The sequence below is a fragment of the Arvicanthis niloticus genome, chromosome 2 (genome assembly GCF_011762505.2).
Source record: "Arvicanthis niloticus isolate mArvNil1 chromosome 2, mArvNil1.pat.X, whole genome shotgun sequence".
NCBI lineage: Eukaryota > Metazoa > Chordata > Mammalia > Rodentia > Muridae > Arvicanthis > Arvicanthis niloticus.
Window position 1 is genome coordinate 60,753,722 of NC_047659.1, and position 16,026 is coordinate 60,769,747.

The following is a 16,026-nucleotide window of genomic DNA, read 5'->3' on the forward strand; positions in this document are numbered from 1 at the left end:
TACACTCGTTGCAAAACATTAACCCATTCACTTAAAAATATAAAAAAGTAATGTGTTTATTTAATTTTAAAATTGTGGATTTTGTCCAAAATTTAATTATTACTTTTGACTTTATAGAGCCAAATTTCACAGTAACAATGAGCACATCATTACATTTTATTATGTTTTCTTCAGTGGTAGTGTTTACTTTTTCTTTAAAGGAAATATTTAATTGTTATGTTGGAAAGTGTTCCTTCAGGATTTTACTAAAGAGATTTCTTGAAAATCCACAATGTAATGTATACAGCTCCTCTTCCACTGAGGAAAACACAGAAGGGTATTTAATAACTTCAGGGTACCTCAGGAGAGGTTGATATCTACAGGGACCTAGGAAATAATAAATCACCAAGACAACTTCAGAATGAGCTCACTGGAAGCCAAGTTTATTGCTAAGGAGGTAAGTCAGATAGAGTTTAGGTACCAAGGTACAAATCCATCTTACTGGGCACACCAATTTCCCATTGCAAAGCTTCATCTTTAGTGAACTGTGGTAGTAAACAAAGTCAAATTGTCTTCTGTGTTTCATGACTTTACTGTATTCCTAACAATATCTGGGTTTTGTTTGTTTGTTTGTTTGTTTGTTTTCGTTTTTTGTTTTTTTGGTTTTTCAAGACAGGGTTTCTCTGTGTAGTCCTGGCTGTCCTGGAACTCACTCTGTAGACCAGGCTGGCCTCGAACTCAGAAATCTGCCTGCCTCTGCCTCCCAAGTGCTGGGATTAAAGGCGTGCGCCACCACAGCCCGACTACAATATCTGTTTTACCTACTTTTTAAATCCTGTCTCTGTCTCTTTCTCCCCTTCCTTCCTTCCTTCCTTCCTTCCTTCCTTCCTTCCTTCCTTCCTTCCTTCCTTCCTTCCTTCCCTCCCTCACTCCTTGTGTGTATCTTCCCACCACACACATGATAGATGTCCTCTTAGTATTTATTTTCTCATTTGCTAGTTTGTTCACCAAAAAGAATTAGTATTCTTTGATGAATGGATGAGATCCTTGTGATCAGGCAAAATGTTTGAAATCATCTTATGAGCATCATGGTGTTTCATTGAAATGCTGGCAACCATATTTACAAATGAAATGCTTTTATTCGTTGGGCTTTGTTTCTATTAGCAGTTAAAATGCATTTATTTTATTTTATTTTATTTATTTTTTTGTTTTTCTTTGTTAAGAAAGAAATCATCAAGGTGGCAATTTTCTGTCTTGGTCTCTGAATGCTGCAATTAGAGGCATATACCACCATATCTGAAAATTTTTTTGTAGTTGACTATTGATTTAAATTTTATATTTTGAAATCTAAAGTGAAATAATCAATTGAGCTATCATTTACTGCCATAGTGCCTGGCAGAGTGTATTAAGCACTAATAAAGGCTTCAGAGAAATAGGTCTCAACCTGGGGCTTTCCAAAATGTTTTATGACAATTTATATGATCCCTGTGTGTTTGCCTTATGGGTAGAATTGGTGAGAGTTGAAGGGATTGAGGCTGAGAGCCTGTGCTACTATGCTGTGTACATAACTTGTAGCTCAGTTGTTAAGCCCTGGTGAGGAAAAAAGGAAGAAAGAACACTGAAAGATGTTATTGTGGGGATATCACTCATTTTACTCAAAATGTGTAGGAAAATATGTCAATCGCTTATTAGGATTTGGAACAGAGATATGGAACTGCTAGGAGAAACAACCAGTCATGAAGATGGCAAGAGCAAATGAAGAAATGAAGTAAAAGCAAAAAGAGAACTTTTTTTAAAAGAGTAAGAATACATTTAGATGATCTAGAATTGTAAATTAGATACTATAAAAACATAGATTTATGTGTTAGTAATGCTCTGTTTTCTCAAAATTAAATTGAGCCATTACAGTCTGTAGAGCACAATGGTGACTAGAAGCAATGACTCCAGCCACACCCTTCCTCTCTGTGACCACTAATAGTACCTGTTTTCTTTTTCTTTTAGTTTTCAATCATAAATCAAAAAGAATGGATAAGCTTTACTTCAGGAAAAACAAGAAACTCACATGAATTCACCTACTTAAATAAATTAACATAAGGAGCTATGTGTAAGTATAATCTATATGAGATAGAAATAGTATTTAATTGCAACAGAAAAAAAAAAACCCTAATCTAATCAATTAAAATTGACACATCGTGGTCTTTTGAGTAAGAATGGTATGTATTTAGATGTTTGGAAAGGATTAGGAAAAGATTACTGAGGACATGTGTCTCTGGGACTAAGTTTTGTGGTTTTAATAGCTCAGGCTACACTCAGTTAATTTAACTCTTTCTACCTCCTGCTATGGCTAAGATGCAAACTCTCAGCTACTGCTCAAGTGCTATCCCTGCCTGACTTGGCCATATTTTTCTGCCATGATAGTAATGGTCTTTAACCTCTGGGACAATAAGACCCAAATTAAATGCTTTCTTTTTTAAGTTAACTCAGTCATGGTGTTTTGTCACCGCACAGAACAGAAACTAAGACAACATAAAAGATTTTGACAAAGTTACCTCTCAGGGTTTCTTTTTTGTTATTACTCTCAAACTACGTAAAAATCCCTCACTTAAACCTCACATCTTTTTTATTGGATATTGTATTTACATTTCAGATGTTGTACACTTTCTCCATTCCCCCCATCCAAGAACCCCCTATCCCATCCTGCCTCCTCCTGTTTCTATAAGGATGTGCCCCACCCACCCACTCCCACCTCCCCACCCTTGAATTCCCCCACACTGGGGCATCCAGCCTTTACAGATGTAAGGATCTCCTCTCCCACTTATGCCTGACAATTTTTATAGACTATTTTCAGTAGGATATTTCCTTGTAACATTGTTAAATGTTCAACCAACATCAAGTATTAAGGGTATTTTTACCTACATTGACAGAAATTTATAGAAAAATGCACAGATGCATACACTTGTAATTTAGAATAGCTTATTTAATACACTATCTGAAATACCTTTAAATTTGGTAATATATTTAAAATTTTATTTATATTTAATTTTAAATTCGAATAAATTATCCTTTTTAGACTGCCACCATCAGTCTTTCCAGTGCTTTTAGCAATTATGAATCTAAAAACCACTAGCCACTACAATAACAAACTTGTGGTAGGTTGTCCATGCATCGTAGGCTTAGCCCATAGCTATGTGTATATGTGTATCACTAATTTGAGTCAGCAATTTATAAAAGAAAAGGAACTATGAATTTGGAAGAGAGATGTGTTGAAAGGACAGGGTGCATTTGAAGGGAGGAGTAGTGGTAGATACATTATCAGAATATATTCTACATATGTAGGAAAATTTTAAAGAACACATTTAAAAAATACCTAGTGTTTGCTCATTTTTGATGAATTTTCTCTCTTCAGAACTGCCCAGTGCATATTTATTTGCAAGGAGCTGAATTTTGAAATAAGACCTTTCAATTATCTGTTTTCTATTATAAGTAGGGATTATCTTAAATAAGGAAAAACATTTTTAAAATTTATTTATTTCTTTATTATAAACTCCTAATTTTATTCCCCCCACCCCACCCCCTGCAGTCCACTCTCTGACTGTTCCACATCCCATACATCCTCCCTGCCCCTGTGTCAGGGAGATTCAAAGATGTCTCCACCACCCACCCACCACTTCACCTGATCTCTAAACTCCCTGGGGCCTCCAGTCTCTTCAGGGTTAGGTTTATCTTCTCTGACTAGACCCAGATCCGGCAGTCCTCTGCTGTACATGTGTTGGGAGACTCATGTTAGCCGGTGTATGCTGCCTGTTTGGTGGTTCTGTGTTTGAGAGATCTCAGGGGTCCAGTTTAATTGAGACTGCTGGTTCTCTTACCAGCTTGCCCCCTCCTCAGCTTCTTCCAGCTTTTCCCTAATTCAACCACTGGGGTCAGCAACTTCTGTTCATTGGTTGGGTGCAAATATGTGCATCTGACTCTTTCACTCTTTCAGAGGCTTGTTGAGTTTTTTGGAGAGCAGTCATGATAGGTCTTTTTTTTCTCTTTTTTTATTATTCCTTTTCCCATTCCCCCCAAACCCCCTATTGTATCCCTCCATGCTTCTATGAGATTGTGCCCCCACCCACCCAACCACTCCTGCCTCCTCACCCTCGAATTCCCCCACACTGGGGCATCTAGCCTTCATGGTACCAAGGGAGTCCTTTCCCACCGATGCCCGCAAGGCCATCCTCCCCTACATATAGGGCTGGAGCCATGTGTATTCCCAGGGTGGCTGTTTAGACCCTGGGAGCTTTTGTTGGTTAGCATTGTCGCTCTCCCCATGGGGTTGCAAACCCCATAAACTCCTTCAGTCTTCTCTCTAACTCCCCCATCAGGGACCTCATAATCAGTTCATTAGTTGGCTGTGATAGGTCCCTTTTTGTGAGTGCTCCATAGCCTCAGTAATAGTGTCAGGCCTTGGGACCTCCCCTTGAGCTGGGTCCCACTTTGTGCCTGTCACTGGACCTCCTTTTCCTCAGGCTGTTCTCTATTTCCATCCTTGTAGTTCTTTCAGACAGAAACAATCATGGGTCAGAGTTTTTACTGTGGGATGGCAATCCCCTCCCTCACTTGATGCCCTGTTTTCCTGTTGGAGGTGGGCTCTATAATTTCACTCTCCCCACTGTCAGGCATTTCATCTAATGTCCACCCCTTTGAGTCTTGAAAGTCTCTCACCTCCCAGGTCTCTGGTGCATTCTGGAGGGTCCCTCCAACCTCCTACTTCCTGAAGTTGCCTGTTTCCATTCTTTCTGCTGGCCCACAGGGCTTCAGTCCTTTCCTGTACCCAATACCAGATCAGGTTCCCCTCACCCCCATCCACTTTCTCTCCTTGGTCCCTCCCTCCCTCCCCACTTGTGATTGCTATCTTCTCCTTCCAAAGTGGGACAGACATCCTCACTTGGGCCCTTCAGCTTTTTGACCATTTTGAGTTCTGTGGACTGTATCTTGAATATTCTGTACTTTTTAATTAACTACTATCTACTAAAAGAAAATTTTATGGGTCCCATGAAAAACATATATAAAAGGGCCTTCTAGATTCTTTCTCCCTAGCCTGAGTAGCTAAAGTTGCCCCTCTGGTTTGCCAACCAGAGGCCAGTTAATCTGTAAACAAAGAATGCAGAGTTACAGGACAATGGGCTACCAGTCATCCCAGGAATGAAGATAAGAGATAAACATCCACCTGCAGGAACTGCTCCCCGCCCCCATGGACCGGTTTGGCCAGATGTTCAAAAATTGGAAAACAACCAATCGTGTGCACCCGTGCGAAAGTTTCTCCTTTTCTCCACCCCGAGCTTATATTAACCCTAAACCCTGGGGCCACGAGGTCGATGTGCCTGTCTCCTACATTGAGACACGTGTCAGCCCGGAACGTTCTCCCATTAAACTACCTCGTGTTCTTGCAGCAAGTTGGTCTTCCGTGTGTCCTTTGGGTGCGCGCCATCCTGTGACTTGTGTGGGGTCCCCTTTGGGGGCTTCCCGAGCCTTACACTACTAATTGGTGAGTACATACCATGCATATTCTTTTGGGTCTGAGTTACCTCACTCAGAATGATATTTTCTAGTTCCATCCATTTGCCTGCAAAACTCAGAATGTCCTCATTCTTTATAGTTGAGTAGTATTCCATTGTGTAGATGAGCTACATTTTCTGTATCCATTCTTCTGTCTTGAGACATCTTGGATGTTTTCAGTTTCTGGCTATCACAAACAAGGCTGCTATGAATATAGTGGAACACATACTCCTGTGGAATGGTGGGGAATCTTTTGGGTGTATTTCCAAGAGCAGTATTGCTGGGTCTTCAGGTAGATCTATTTTCATTTTTTAATACAAAATGAAATATTTAATCTCCAAATGTAGGAAGATACAGGAAAATGAATAGTTACACAGAATATATTATACTGCTATGTGAGTATAAAAATTATTTTGACATTATCTTCTATATACCTTATGAGAAAAGTAGAAATTTTAAATTAGGAATTATAAATACAACTGTATGTGCAAATTATATATTTTTGCTACCTTCCTTTCACATGTTAAAAAAACAAATTAACAGTAAAGATATGAAATTCCATGCTTAGTTCCCCACATATTTTGTTATTATGTTTATTTAACAGTCATTTACATTATTTTAAGTGAAAAAAGTAACGTTTTAGAAGGCTATTCTGTAGGAAAATAACTCCTGTATCTGAAATAAGGACTATAAGTAAAATGCTTCATAGCAGAAACATACCTTTTTCTGCCAGGACTCACTGGAGCACTGAGAAATGTTGTTTTTATTCTTTACCTGCAGTAAAATCTACACCATCTTCCAAAGTTAATGGCTGAAGTGAACATCTCCTATGTCAGTGAGTTCATTCTCAAGGGGATCACGGACCAGCCAGAACTCCAAGTCCCATGTTTTGTGATGTTTTTGACAATCTATCTAGTCACAGTTTTAGGCAACCTTGGGTTGATTGTCATAATCAGGGTTGACTCTCGACTCCACACACCTATGTACTTCTTCCTCAGTCACTTAGCCTTTGTTGACCTTTGTTACTCATCTGCTATCACACCAAAGATGATGGTGAACTTCATTGTAGAGTGCAACACTATCCCTTTCTATGCTTGTGCAACACAGCTGGGCTGTTTTCTTACCTTCATGATCACAGAGTGTTTCCTTCTGGCTTCTATGGCCTATGATCGCTATGTGGCCATCTGTAGCCCCCTGCATTATTCAACACTGATGTCTAAGAGAGTGTGCATTCAATTAGTGGCAGTTCCTTATGTGTATAGCTTTCTAGTTGCCCTTTTCCATACAATCATCACTTTTCACTTGACATACTGTGGGCCTAATATAATCAACCATTTCTACTGTGATGACCTTCCTCTCTTAGCTCTGTCCTGCTCAGACACGCACATGAAGGAAATTCTCATCTTTGCTTTTGCTGGCTTTGATATGATCTGTTCCTCTTCCATAGTTCTTACTTCCTACCTCTTTATCATTGCTGCCATCCTGAGAATCCGCTCTACCCAGGGAAGACGCAAGGCCATCTCTACCTGCGGTTCTCACATGGTAGCTGTTACTATTTTCTATGGTACACTCATCTTCATGTATCTACAGCCCAAATCCAACCATTCCCTGGACACAGACAAAATGGCTTCAGTGTTTTACACAGTGGTAATTCCCATGTTGAACCCCCTCATCTACAGTCTTAGGAACAAAGAGGTGAAAGATGCCTCTAAGAAAGCTTTAGATAAAGGGTATGAGACCTTAAAAATACTAAAATTCAGTAAATAATGACTTCATTTTTTATTATGTATGAGTGGAAAAATAAACCAAATTTTTATTGCAATTTTTCCCAAGTAGTTAAAAACATATCTTACTTTAATAGTATTAGACTTTTTCTCTGAGGATACAAGTAGATCATGGTAATTCAATGTGATAAATCCATTTTCCTGATTGACAGAGTGGCATACACTTCACATAGTAATCACTAATGTATACTACAAGCAAAGAAGAGGTGTGTTGAAGTAAAGGTTTAAATTGGCCACCAGTCAAGCTGACTCTCTAAGCTGCAGTGGCTCTGCCTAGCCCAGCCACCATATTCTGTGGCCAGAGGCCACATGCGCACTGCAGCTAGAAATGGCCAGCCAGAAACATCAGCCCTGCCACCCATGAGATGCCAGTATGGGAGATGGCTCTGCCAATCTTCCACACTGTCTCCACAAGGCTGGGCATTGCCCAAACCATCCCATCATTCATGCAGGCCCAGTAAGAAAACGAGACTCTGATGCTTAAATATTAATCAAAGGCTTTATATATTTAGTAATGCTCAATAACAATATGCCCATACAAAGAGAGTTGTTTCCCAATTAGCTAACCTAAATAAAAGTTGTTAACCACTACTGCTCTCCATACCTGCATGTCTCTCCATCACTCCTGTATCTCTGCTCTCCCTAGCTCCTTCTCTTCCTTTTCCTCTTCATCTCCTTATTCCTACTCTTCCTCCTTTTACTCCTCCCACCTTAGCTCCTCCTTCAAAGGTGTACTTTAGCTTAAGACCAGGATTCTGAAAATGCCTATGAATCCATTGCCAGTATGGTGAAATACTACTTTTGATATCCTAAATTAGCAAATTGGTCAATCTTTAGGAAATGTTTAGAACCAAATTCACTGGAAGCAAATGTGGTATTCAGTGTCAGTTACATGGATATTGTCATGCAAAGCTAAAGATAAATCTGTGGAGATTTGGGCAATTTTCATTCCTTCTGAAGAACAAAACACACTTGTGTTTTCTGCTATCTGCCTGATGCTTAATCAAGTAATAGCATATATTATAACCAAATAAACTACCAGGTTCATGGAGTTTATTTTCAATCTGCCTAAGTGCATACATGACCTTATAGACATAGAATACACAAGTTCAAATCTTTATGAACTGTGCAACTTTGCAAAACTGTGGTTGTCAGAAATGAGAGATATTAGATAATTACATTATACTGAGTCTGGGTTTTGAAATGTAAAGAACACTTTCTTTTTTTTGAGACAGGTTCACATGTAGTTTATGCTGATTATTTATCATTACTTAGAAGAGAATATCAGTGAGCTTCTGCTCCTCCTACCACCTCCTCTTGAATGCTGTGATTACAGACATGCTGTAGACTGAATCCAAAACTTCATGCATCCTAAGCAAACACTTTAATAATGAAAATAATTTCCCATATTTTTTACATAAAATTTGAAGACCATGACTTATCAAAAAGCAATGCTTTCAAATTTGTTTATTTAATTAGAAGTCCTATATGTTTTCATGACATTTGTCTTGCATTTATTCAAATACATTTGTAGATCACTAAATGAAGTGAAAATCGGGAACTCAATAGATGTCTACATTCTGCTTGGATATTTCAGAAAAGTAATTAAAGTAGTCAGTTGCTCTTGTCCTATTATTTTTCATAATAGAAGATTGCAATACTGACAGCCATCCAATAAGGTCGACTTTAAGGCTTTCATCCTGAGGTAGTTATTTCTTTGTACTTACTTTGTAGGTAAGTCAGATATTCTTCTACAAAGTGCTGTCATTATTGTGAGTTCAAATAATTCTCTTTGTGTTTTAGTTATCGTTCACACAATTTTTTTTTTTTTGAGACAGGGTTTCTTCATGTATCTCAGAATAGTTTCAAGTGAGCTATGTGACCCTGGATGGCTTTAAATTTGTGATCTTGCCTGGGTCTCTGAGTTCTTGGATTCTTTCCTATGCCACTGTGACTGGCTTCTGGTTTTCAAATAGGCATATCTGAGGGGTTAGTTGCCTTCATTACTTCATTTTGTATGCATATACTTATATGGATGAACATAATAACCTCACTTGCCACAAACATGAAAAGCAGTACTACACAATTCACACTTTGTGTAGCAGATACAAACCTTTGCAATGTTTATGAATAATTTGAAGGACTTTTGTTTTCTTGGCATTTTTGAATCTTTTGCCTTCATAGAAGTATTGTTCACAGTGATACTTAATATTGGGCTGAAGCTTTTATGATTTATTAGTAACATTCTTTTAATGTTAGCAAAACATATCAATGTAAGCCAGGGTTTTCTTGGGAAATGTGTCAAAAGACTTGACTTGGTCAATATTACTAAGCTAGTTCCAGAGCAGGTGAGACAGCCACTAAACAGTCTCTGGAATTTGCCATTGGAGAATAAGCTAAACACGACATGTGGTTCTTTAGTCAAACAATCAAAATTATTATTATTCATGTTTGTTCCAATGTATATTTAAATAAATTGTTAATTTTTATACTGCTGTCTATGACATTTGTGATTTTCTTATACTGGTATAAAATATTTATTTTAGCATTATTATTTATCTGTTTGTATACACATGTGATATGGGTACACAGCACTTGTGGAGGTTAGGTGATAACTTTTAGGAATCAAGTCTGATTAATAAAAACTATACAGTCTTATTTAACAACTATAATTGTGAATTTTTAGGATAAACAAATTTTGTAGACAATATGTCTCATTTAATAAGATATGGGTGCTAATTTACTATTCCTGGTTTTAGTTTATAAACAGTTGCACTTACATATAAAATAACCAAAAATTAAGAGTGGATTTAAGATATTTTCTTGTGTTTTGGTTGTGTTAGGATATCTAGGACTTGCTGTATTGGGATAGGAGTGCTTTGGAGGTGTCATATTTCCCTGGCCTTTTTTTTTTTTTTTTTTTTTTTTTTTTTTTTTTTTTTGTGTGTGTGTGTGTGTGTGTTCTTTTGAGGGCCTTTAAGCATCTAGATGTGTTTTGTTCCTAGAAGTTCTTGTTGTAGTAGGTATTGGGAAGGGTGGGTAAACTTCAGTGGTCCTGGTGTGGCAGGCCTCTGGTGGGTATCCTTAGGCTCTATGGTTTTGAACCTGAAGTTCTGTATGGTTTAGGAGGCTCTGATCCAATGAAAGTGGGCAGTGAGGTGGCAGGAGAATGGAGGTCTATGTGGGCTAACAGACTGTCAGGGCTGCTTGGCTTGGCCCAGAGGGCTCAGAGAGTGGGGAAGATGAGTTGGGGAAGGGAAGTTTACCTATATGGTTCAGGAGTCTGATGGTGTTGAAAGGAGAGGTAGTGGAATAATGGATGTCCCCCGCAGATAGGAGGCTGCTCAGGGCAGCTCAGCATTGCCAAGAGGGTTCAGAGAGCAGGGAAGATGCATGGAAAACAAATGGAATGGTGGGCTATCCCAAAGTCTGCTGCCTGTACATGGAATATGTTCTTCTAGACGAGCTGCCTTGCCTGGCCTCAATCTGAGGGGAAGCACATATCCTTGCAAAAGTTTGAATTGTCAGGGTGGCAGTATACAAACGGGGAGGAGACAAAAGCTCAGAGAAGAGGTTGGGGGATAGGGGAAGTATTGTGAGAGGGGTGATCAAAAGGAAGGAAATAAGTGGGATGTAAAGTGAATAAGTAAAAAATAGAAATTAGGCCAGAGCACTGAGCAGATCTTGGGTGGCAGCTCTGCCCCCAACATCCAAGAACCCAGAGGAAGCAGGGATCCCAGGCACTCGAACTCAGGCAGTATCCTAGGTAAGCAGACAGCAGGGCCCGCCCTAAACAGGGAGTAACTGGGAACCAAAAGGACCCAGGAAGTCACTCCCGGCCTGGAACACTGGTTCCTTCCTGTCTGGGCCAGAGCACTGAGCAGATCTTGGGTGGCAGCTCTGCCCCCAACATCCAAGAACCCAGAGGAAGCAGGGATCCCAAGCACTCGAACTCAGGCAGTATCCTAGGTAAGCAGACAGCAGGGCCCACCCTAAACAGGGAGTAACTGGGAACCAAAAGGACCCAGGAAGTTACTCCTGGCCCAGAACACTGGTTCCTTCCGGTCTGGGCCAGAGCACTGAGCAGATCTTGGGTGGCAGCTCTGTCCCCAACCTCCAAGAACCCAGAGGAAGCAGGGATCCCAGGCGCTCTAACTTGGACAGTGTTTTAGAAACTACTTCTCAGATCTGAGGCCTAGATCAGACCTCTGCCAGGTCTGCTGTTGTGTGGACCCCGGATTCCACCTGAGACATACTGGAAGGTTCACTCAATCCAGATCCACAGAGGAACAAATGAACTCAGAGCTTCAGCCAACATATCCTGAGATATTCTAGAGGAGACACTGCACCCAGAACAGCAGACACCTAGCTGGACTACTACCTTGGAGGCACCATATCCTGAGGCATCCTAGAGGTACCACTGTAATCAGTGCAGCTGGAAAAGATCACAGAGACATCTGGACCCCTAGGAGATCAGACACAAGCTAGATAACTAGAAAGACAGGCTTCAGTCAGAGACAGCAAGTACAGGCAGCACTAGAGTTAACCAGATGGCAAAAGGCAAGAGCAAGAATGTAAGCAACAGAAACCAAAGTTACATGGCATCATCAGAACCCAGCTCCCCCATCAGAGCAAGCCCTGAACACCCCATCACACCAGAAAAGCAGGAATCAGAATTAAAATCACTTCTCATGATGATGATAGAGGGCTTTAAGAAAGACATAAATAACACTCTCAAAGAACTTAAGGAGAGCACTGATAGACAGATAGAAACCCTTAAAGAGGAAACACAAAAATCCCTTAAGGAATTTCAAGAAAATGCAACCAAACAGAATACAAGAGATGGAAGAGAGAATCTCATGTGCAGAAGATACCATGGAAAACATTGACACAAGTGTCAAAGAAAATGCAAAATACAAAAAGCTACTAACCCAAAATATACAAGAAATCCAAGACAAAATGAGAAGGCCAAACCTAAGGATAATAGGTATAGATGAGGGGGAAGACTCCCAACTAAAAGGACCAGTAAATATCCTCAACAAAATTATAGAGGAAAACTTCCATAACCTAAAGAAAGAGATGTCCATAAATATACAAGAAGCTTACAGAACTCCAAATAGTTTAGACCAGAAAAGAAATACTTCCCGCCATATAATAGTCAAAACATCAAATGTACAAAACAAAGAAAAAATACTAAAAGCAGTAAGGGAAAAAGGCAAAGTAACATATAAAGGCAGACCTATAAGAATTACACCAGACTTCTCACCAGAGACCATAAAAGCCAGAAGATCCTGGACTGATATCATACAGACCCTAAGAGAACACAAATGCCAGCCCAGACTACTATACCCAGCAAAACTGTCAATCATTATTGATGGAGAAACCAAAATATTCCATGACAAATCCAAATTTACACAGTATCTCAACACAAATCCAGCACTTCAAAGAATAATTGGTGGAAAACTCCAACACAAGGAGGGAAACTACAACCTAGAAAAAGCAAGAAAGGAATCTTCCAAAAACCCCAAAAGAAGATAGTTACACAAACATATCTCCACGGATGTTAGCCCAAAAGCTTGGATTATCGAAGACTCAACCCACAGACCACATGAAGCTCATGAAGAAGGAAGACCAAGAGGGGATGCCTCAGTTCTACTTAGAACGAAAAATAAAAATGCACAAGGGAGCAAATAGGGAAACAAAACATGGAACAGAAACTGAAGGAGGGGCCATCAGGAGACCTTTCCACCTGGGTATTCACCCCATGTACAGCCACCTAATCTAAACACTGTTGTGGATGGCTGGAAGTGCATAATGTGAGGAACATGATATAGCTGTCTCCTTAGAGGTCAGCCAAAGACTAAAACACTCAGAGGACAATGTTCACAATTAACCACTGATATGATCAGGGGTTTCCCAATGGAGAACTTAGTGAGAGGACTGAAGGAGCAGAAAGGGTTATTGACCCCAGGTGGTAAGCAACAATACCAAACAACCAGAGCCCCCCAGGGTCTAAACCACCAGCCTGGGAACACATAGGGAGGGACCCAAGACTCCAGAGGTATATGTAGGGGAGGATGGCCTTGTCAGACATAGGTGGGAGAGGAGTTTCTTGGTCCCATAAAAAAAAATGAATGAAAAATGAATGAATAAACACACAGTGGGGGGGGGTGGGATGTGAGGGCAGGGAGGGGATAGTGAGGGGGGTAGGTGTGGTCACTGCCTCATAGAAGCATGAGGAGGGGGATGGGATAGGTTTCTGGGTGGTGGGAGGAAGTAGGCTAAGGGGATAAAATCTGAAACGTAAATACTACAACCAATTTTAAGAAGCGGGGGAAAAAAAAGTCTTCAGAACCAACATCTTTAAAAAAAAATGTCAGCCCCCTGGGGGTGGGAATTTTTTTTTTTTTCTTGATACTAAAACTTGTTCTGAGAATTGTATATTGCAGAATACACAGCCTTGGTGTATCTACTCATCAAGAATACTGAGCAGACCTGCCCAAACCTCTGATGTCCTGGAATTCCATCTGGATTCAGTGAAGACACAGCATCAGAGGCTTATCAACTTACTCTCCCCCCACCCTTCTTCTAAAATCTCAACGCCTTTAATCAGCTTGAAGAAGTTAAAGAAGAGTCAGCGCCCCTATTCCCTGAGCTTGGGGACTAATGTGGTTAATAATGGTCTGTCTTTCTAGGGACAAGTAGTGGTTTTGTTTGAACAGGGGGGATTAGCTAGGACTTACTGCATAGCCATAACCTACTGGTAGAAATCTGTATAATTATTATCAAGATGAAGTTATAAATTCTTAAATGGTACAAAATTTACTTTGATCTCAAATTTAAGGTTTTCATTGGTACGAGCCTCTTATTAATATAAAAATGAGATGAATATTGATACACTCATGGGCATTGTGCCTGTATAACACACTTAGGAATACAATGCCTAGACCCAGTCCTTTTTTAACTTTTTTAACTGATTTGGGACGGTTAACCTATGAGTTAAGGGACTATAGCAAATTCATATTTTTGAGTTTATTGTTAGGGTGCTTTCCATATTTTACTTAGAAATAGCTGAGAGGAGTTAACAGAAAACAGTCCAGGTTACCTTACATGGGTAGTTGGTTTTCAAGACATCAGAAGTCCATAGAACTGATGCTACAAATATTTATATATTAATGTTCATATTGATTAGAGACCTGTCTGCTCCTGACAGCTTCCTGTCGTGGATTCTAAGAAGAAATTGAGCATCCTTGGAGTTACTCCAGTTGTGTGGTAACAGCCACTAGGCAAGAATTGCCTCTCTCCATCTACAGACAAATTACTGTCCAGAAAAGGACACACATGCAGAATAGTCGACTGATTATATCTGCCTAGACAGAGTAATCAGTCCTTAATAATCCTGCATCACCAAGGTCTGTCAGATGATTCTGGGCCAGAAGGCTGAAGATTTGATGCTCCAACGTTCGGTAGTATAGGGGCTTTTCAGGTGTTCAGAGGTCTCTATAAATTGGCTAAGTTTTAGAAGCTATGCTTTGTGCTTCCCACAATTATAGTTAACTCAGTCATTCTGGATTTCTGACGGGGTTGAAAACTTATAGCTATTTACTGTAAGAGAAAAGATTTGAGTGGATGGTCGTCAGCTGACATTCATCCTAAAGCCAGGTTCAGAACTAAATGTTTTAGTTAGGATAGATGACAGAGGTGCTGGTTAGTCAACAAAATGATGGACTGGGTATTAGGACTATCTTGTACCTCACTGGTACAAATTGGCATAATTATGCTCTAATTGTATTTTGAGAGAAAAGTTTCATTTTAACAGGAAGGGTGATATGTAGGAGGAGCTAAGGTAGGAGGAGTACTGAGAGGAAGAAAAGGAGTAAGAAGAGGAGAAGAAGAAGGATAGGAGAAGCTAGGTGATGAAAGAGAGAAAGAGGGGGGAGGCAGGGAGGCAGATATTCATGTATCTCCACCAGTCAAAGATAGTTGTTATATCTAGGTCGGTCAGTGGGTTACACCTCTGATTGAACAATTCCAAACTTATAACGCTTATGATTAACATTATTTAAAAAAATGTATAAATGCAAAAAGGAAAAGGTGGCATAGGATAGGGGTTTTCTAAGGGGGGGGGGAATGGGGAAAGGGGATGGCATCTGAAGTGTAAATAAAATATCTAATAAAAAAATAGAAATTAAATTTAAAAAGAATATTATATACTATTCAGGCCAATAAAAATAACACTCATGAGCATTTTAAGAAATAAATATGTTGGTGAGTAAAATGTCTTAAGGAATTGTTCAACATTAGTTTGTTGTTGTTAGTAAAATTGAACATCCCTAATCAATTTTTATGTAACAATTTATTTGATTGTGTGTGTGTGTGTGTGTGTGTGTGTGTGTGTGTATCTACAGGTGAAAAGTAGGTTAACTTTAACACAATCCAGATTAGATATTTGTGCATATTTATATTAAAATAATGCAATTTATGTTAGATCTTCTACTTGTAAATTGTGATTCTTTTAAGTTTATTGGGTGAATTGAAGTGCCCTGATAGGTTCAGAGCATGTTATAAATGATATGTGTTTAGTTATTGTATTCAAAATTTTAAAATACCTATAATAATTCTCATAATAAAATATTGATATTTATTGACTTGTTGATGTATAAAATATAGAACATTTATCAATTCACTCATTAGTTTATTCTGTTTGATATAATAAGTTTAT

At 39.3% G+C, this 16,026-nt stretch overlaps 1 protein-coding gene across 1 annotated transcript; it reads left to right on the forward strand.

The window, feature by feature from the left end:
* Positions 1 to 369: 369 nt before the first annotated feature.
* Positions 370 to 9,800, forward strand: LOC117703707 (olfactory receptor 8U3). Its single transcript, XM_076929010.1, has 4 exons — positions 370 to 436; positions 1,981 to 2,083; positions 5,415 to 5,509; positions 6,301 to 9,800. The coding sequence occupies exon 4, from the start codon at positions 6,328 to 6,330 to the stop codon at positions 7,285 to 7,287; it is 960 nt and encodes a 319-aa protein (XP_076785125.1). The 5' UTR covers positions 370 to 436; positions 1,981 to 2,083; positions 5,415 to 5,509; positions 6,301 to 6,327; the 3' UTR covers positions 7,288 to 9,800.
* Positions 9,801 to 16,026: the final 6,226 nt, after the last annotated feature.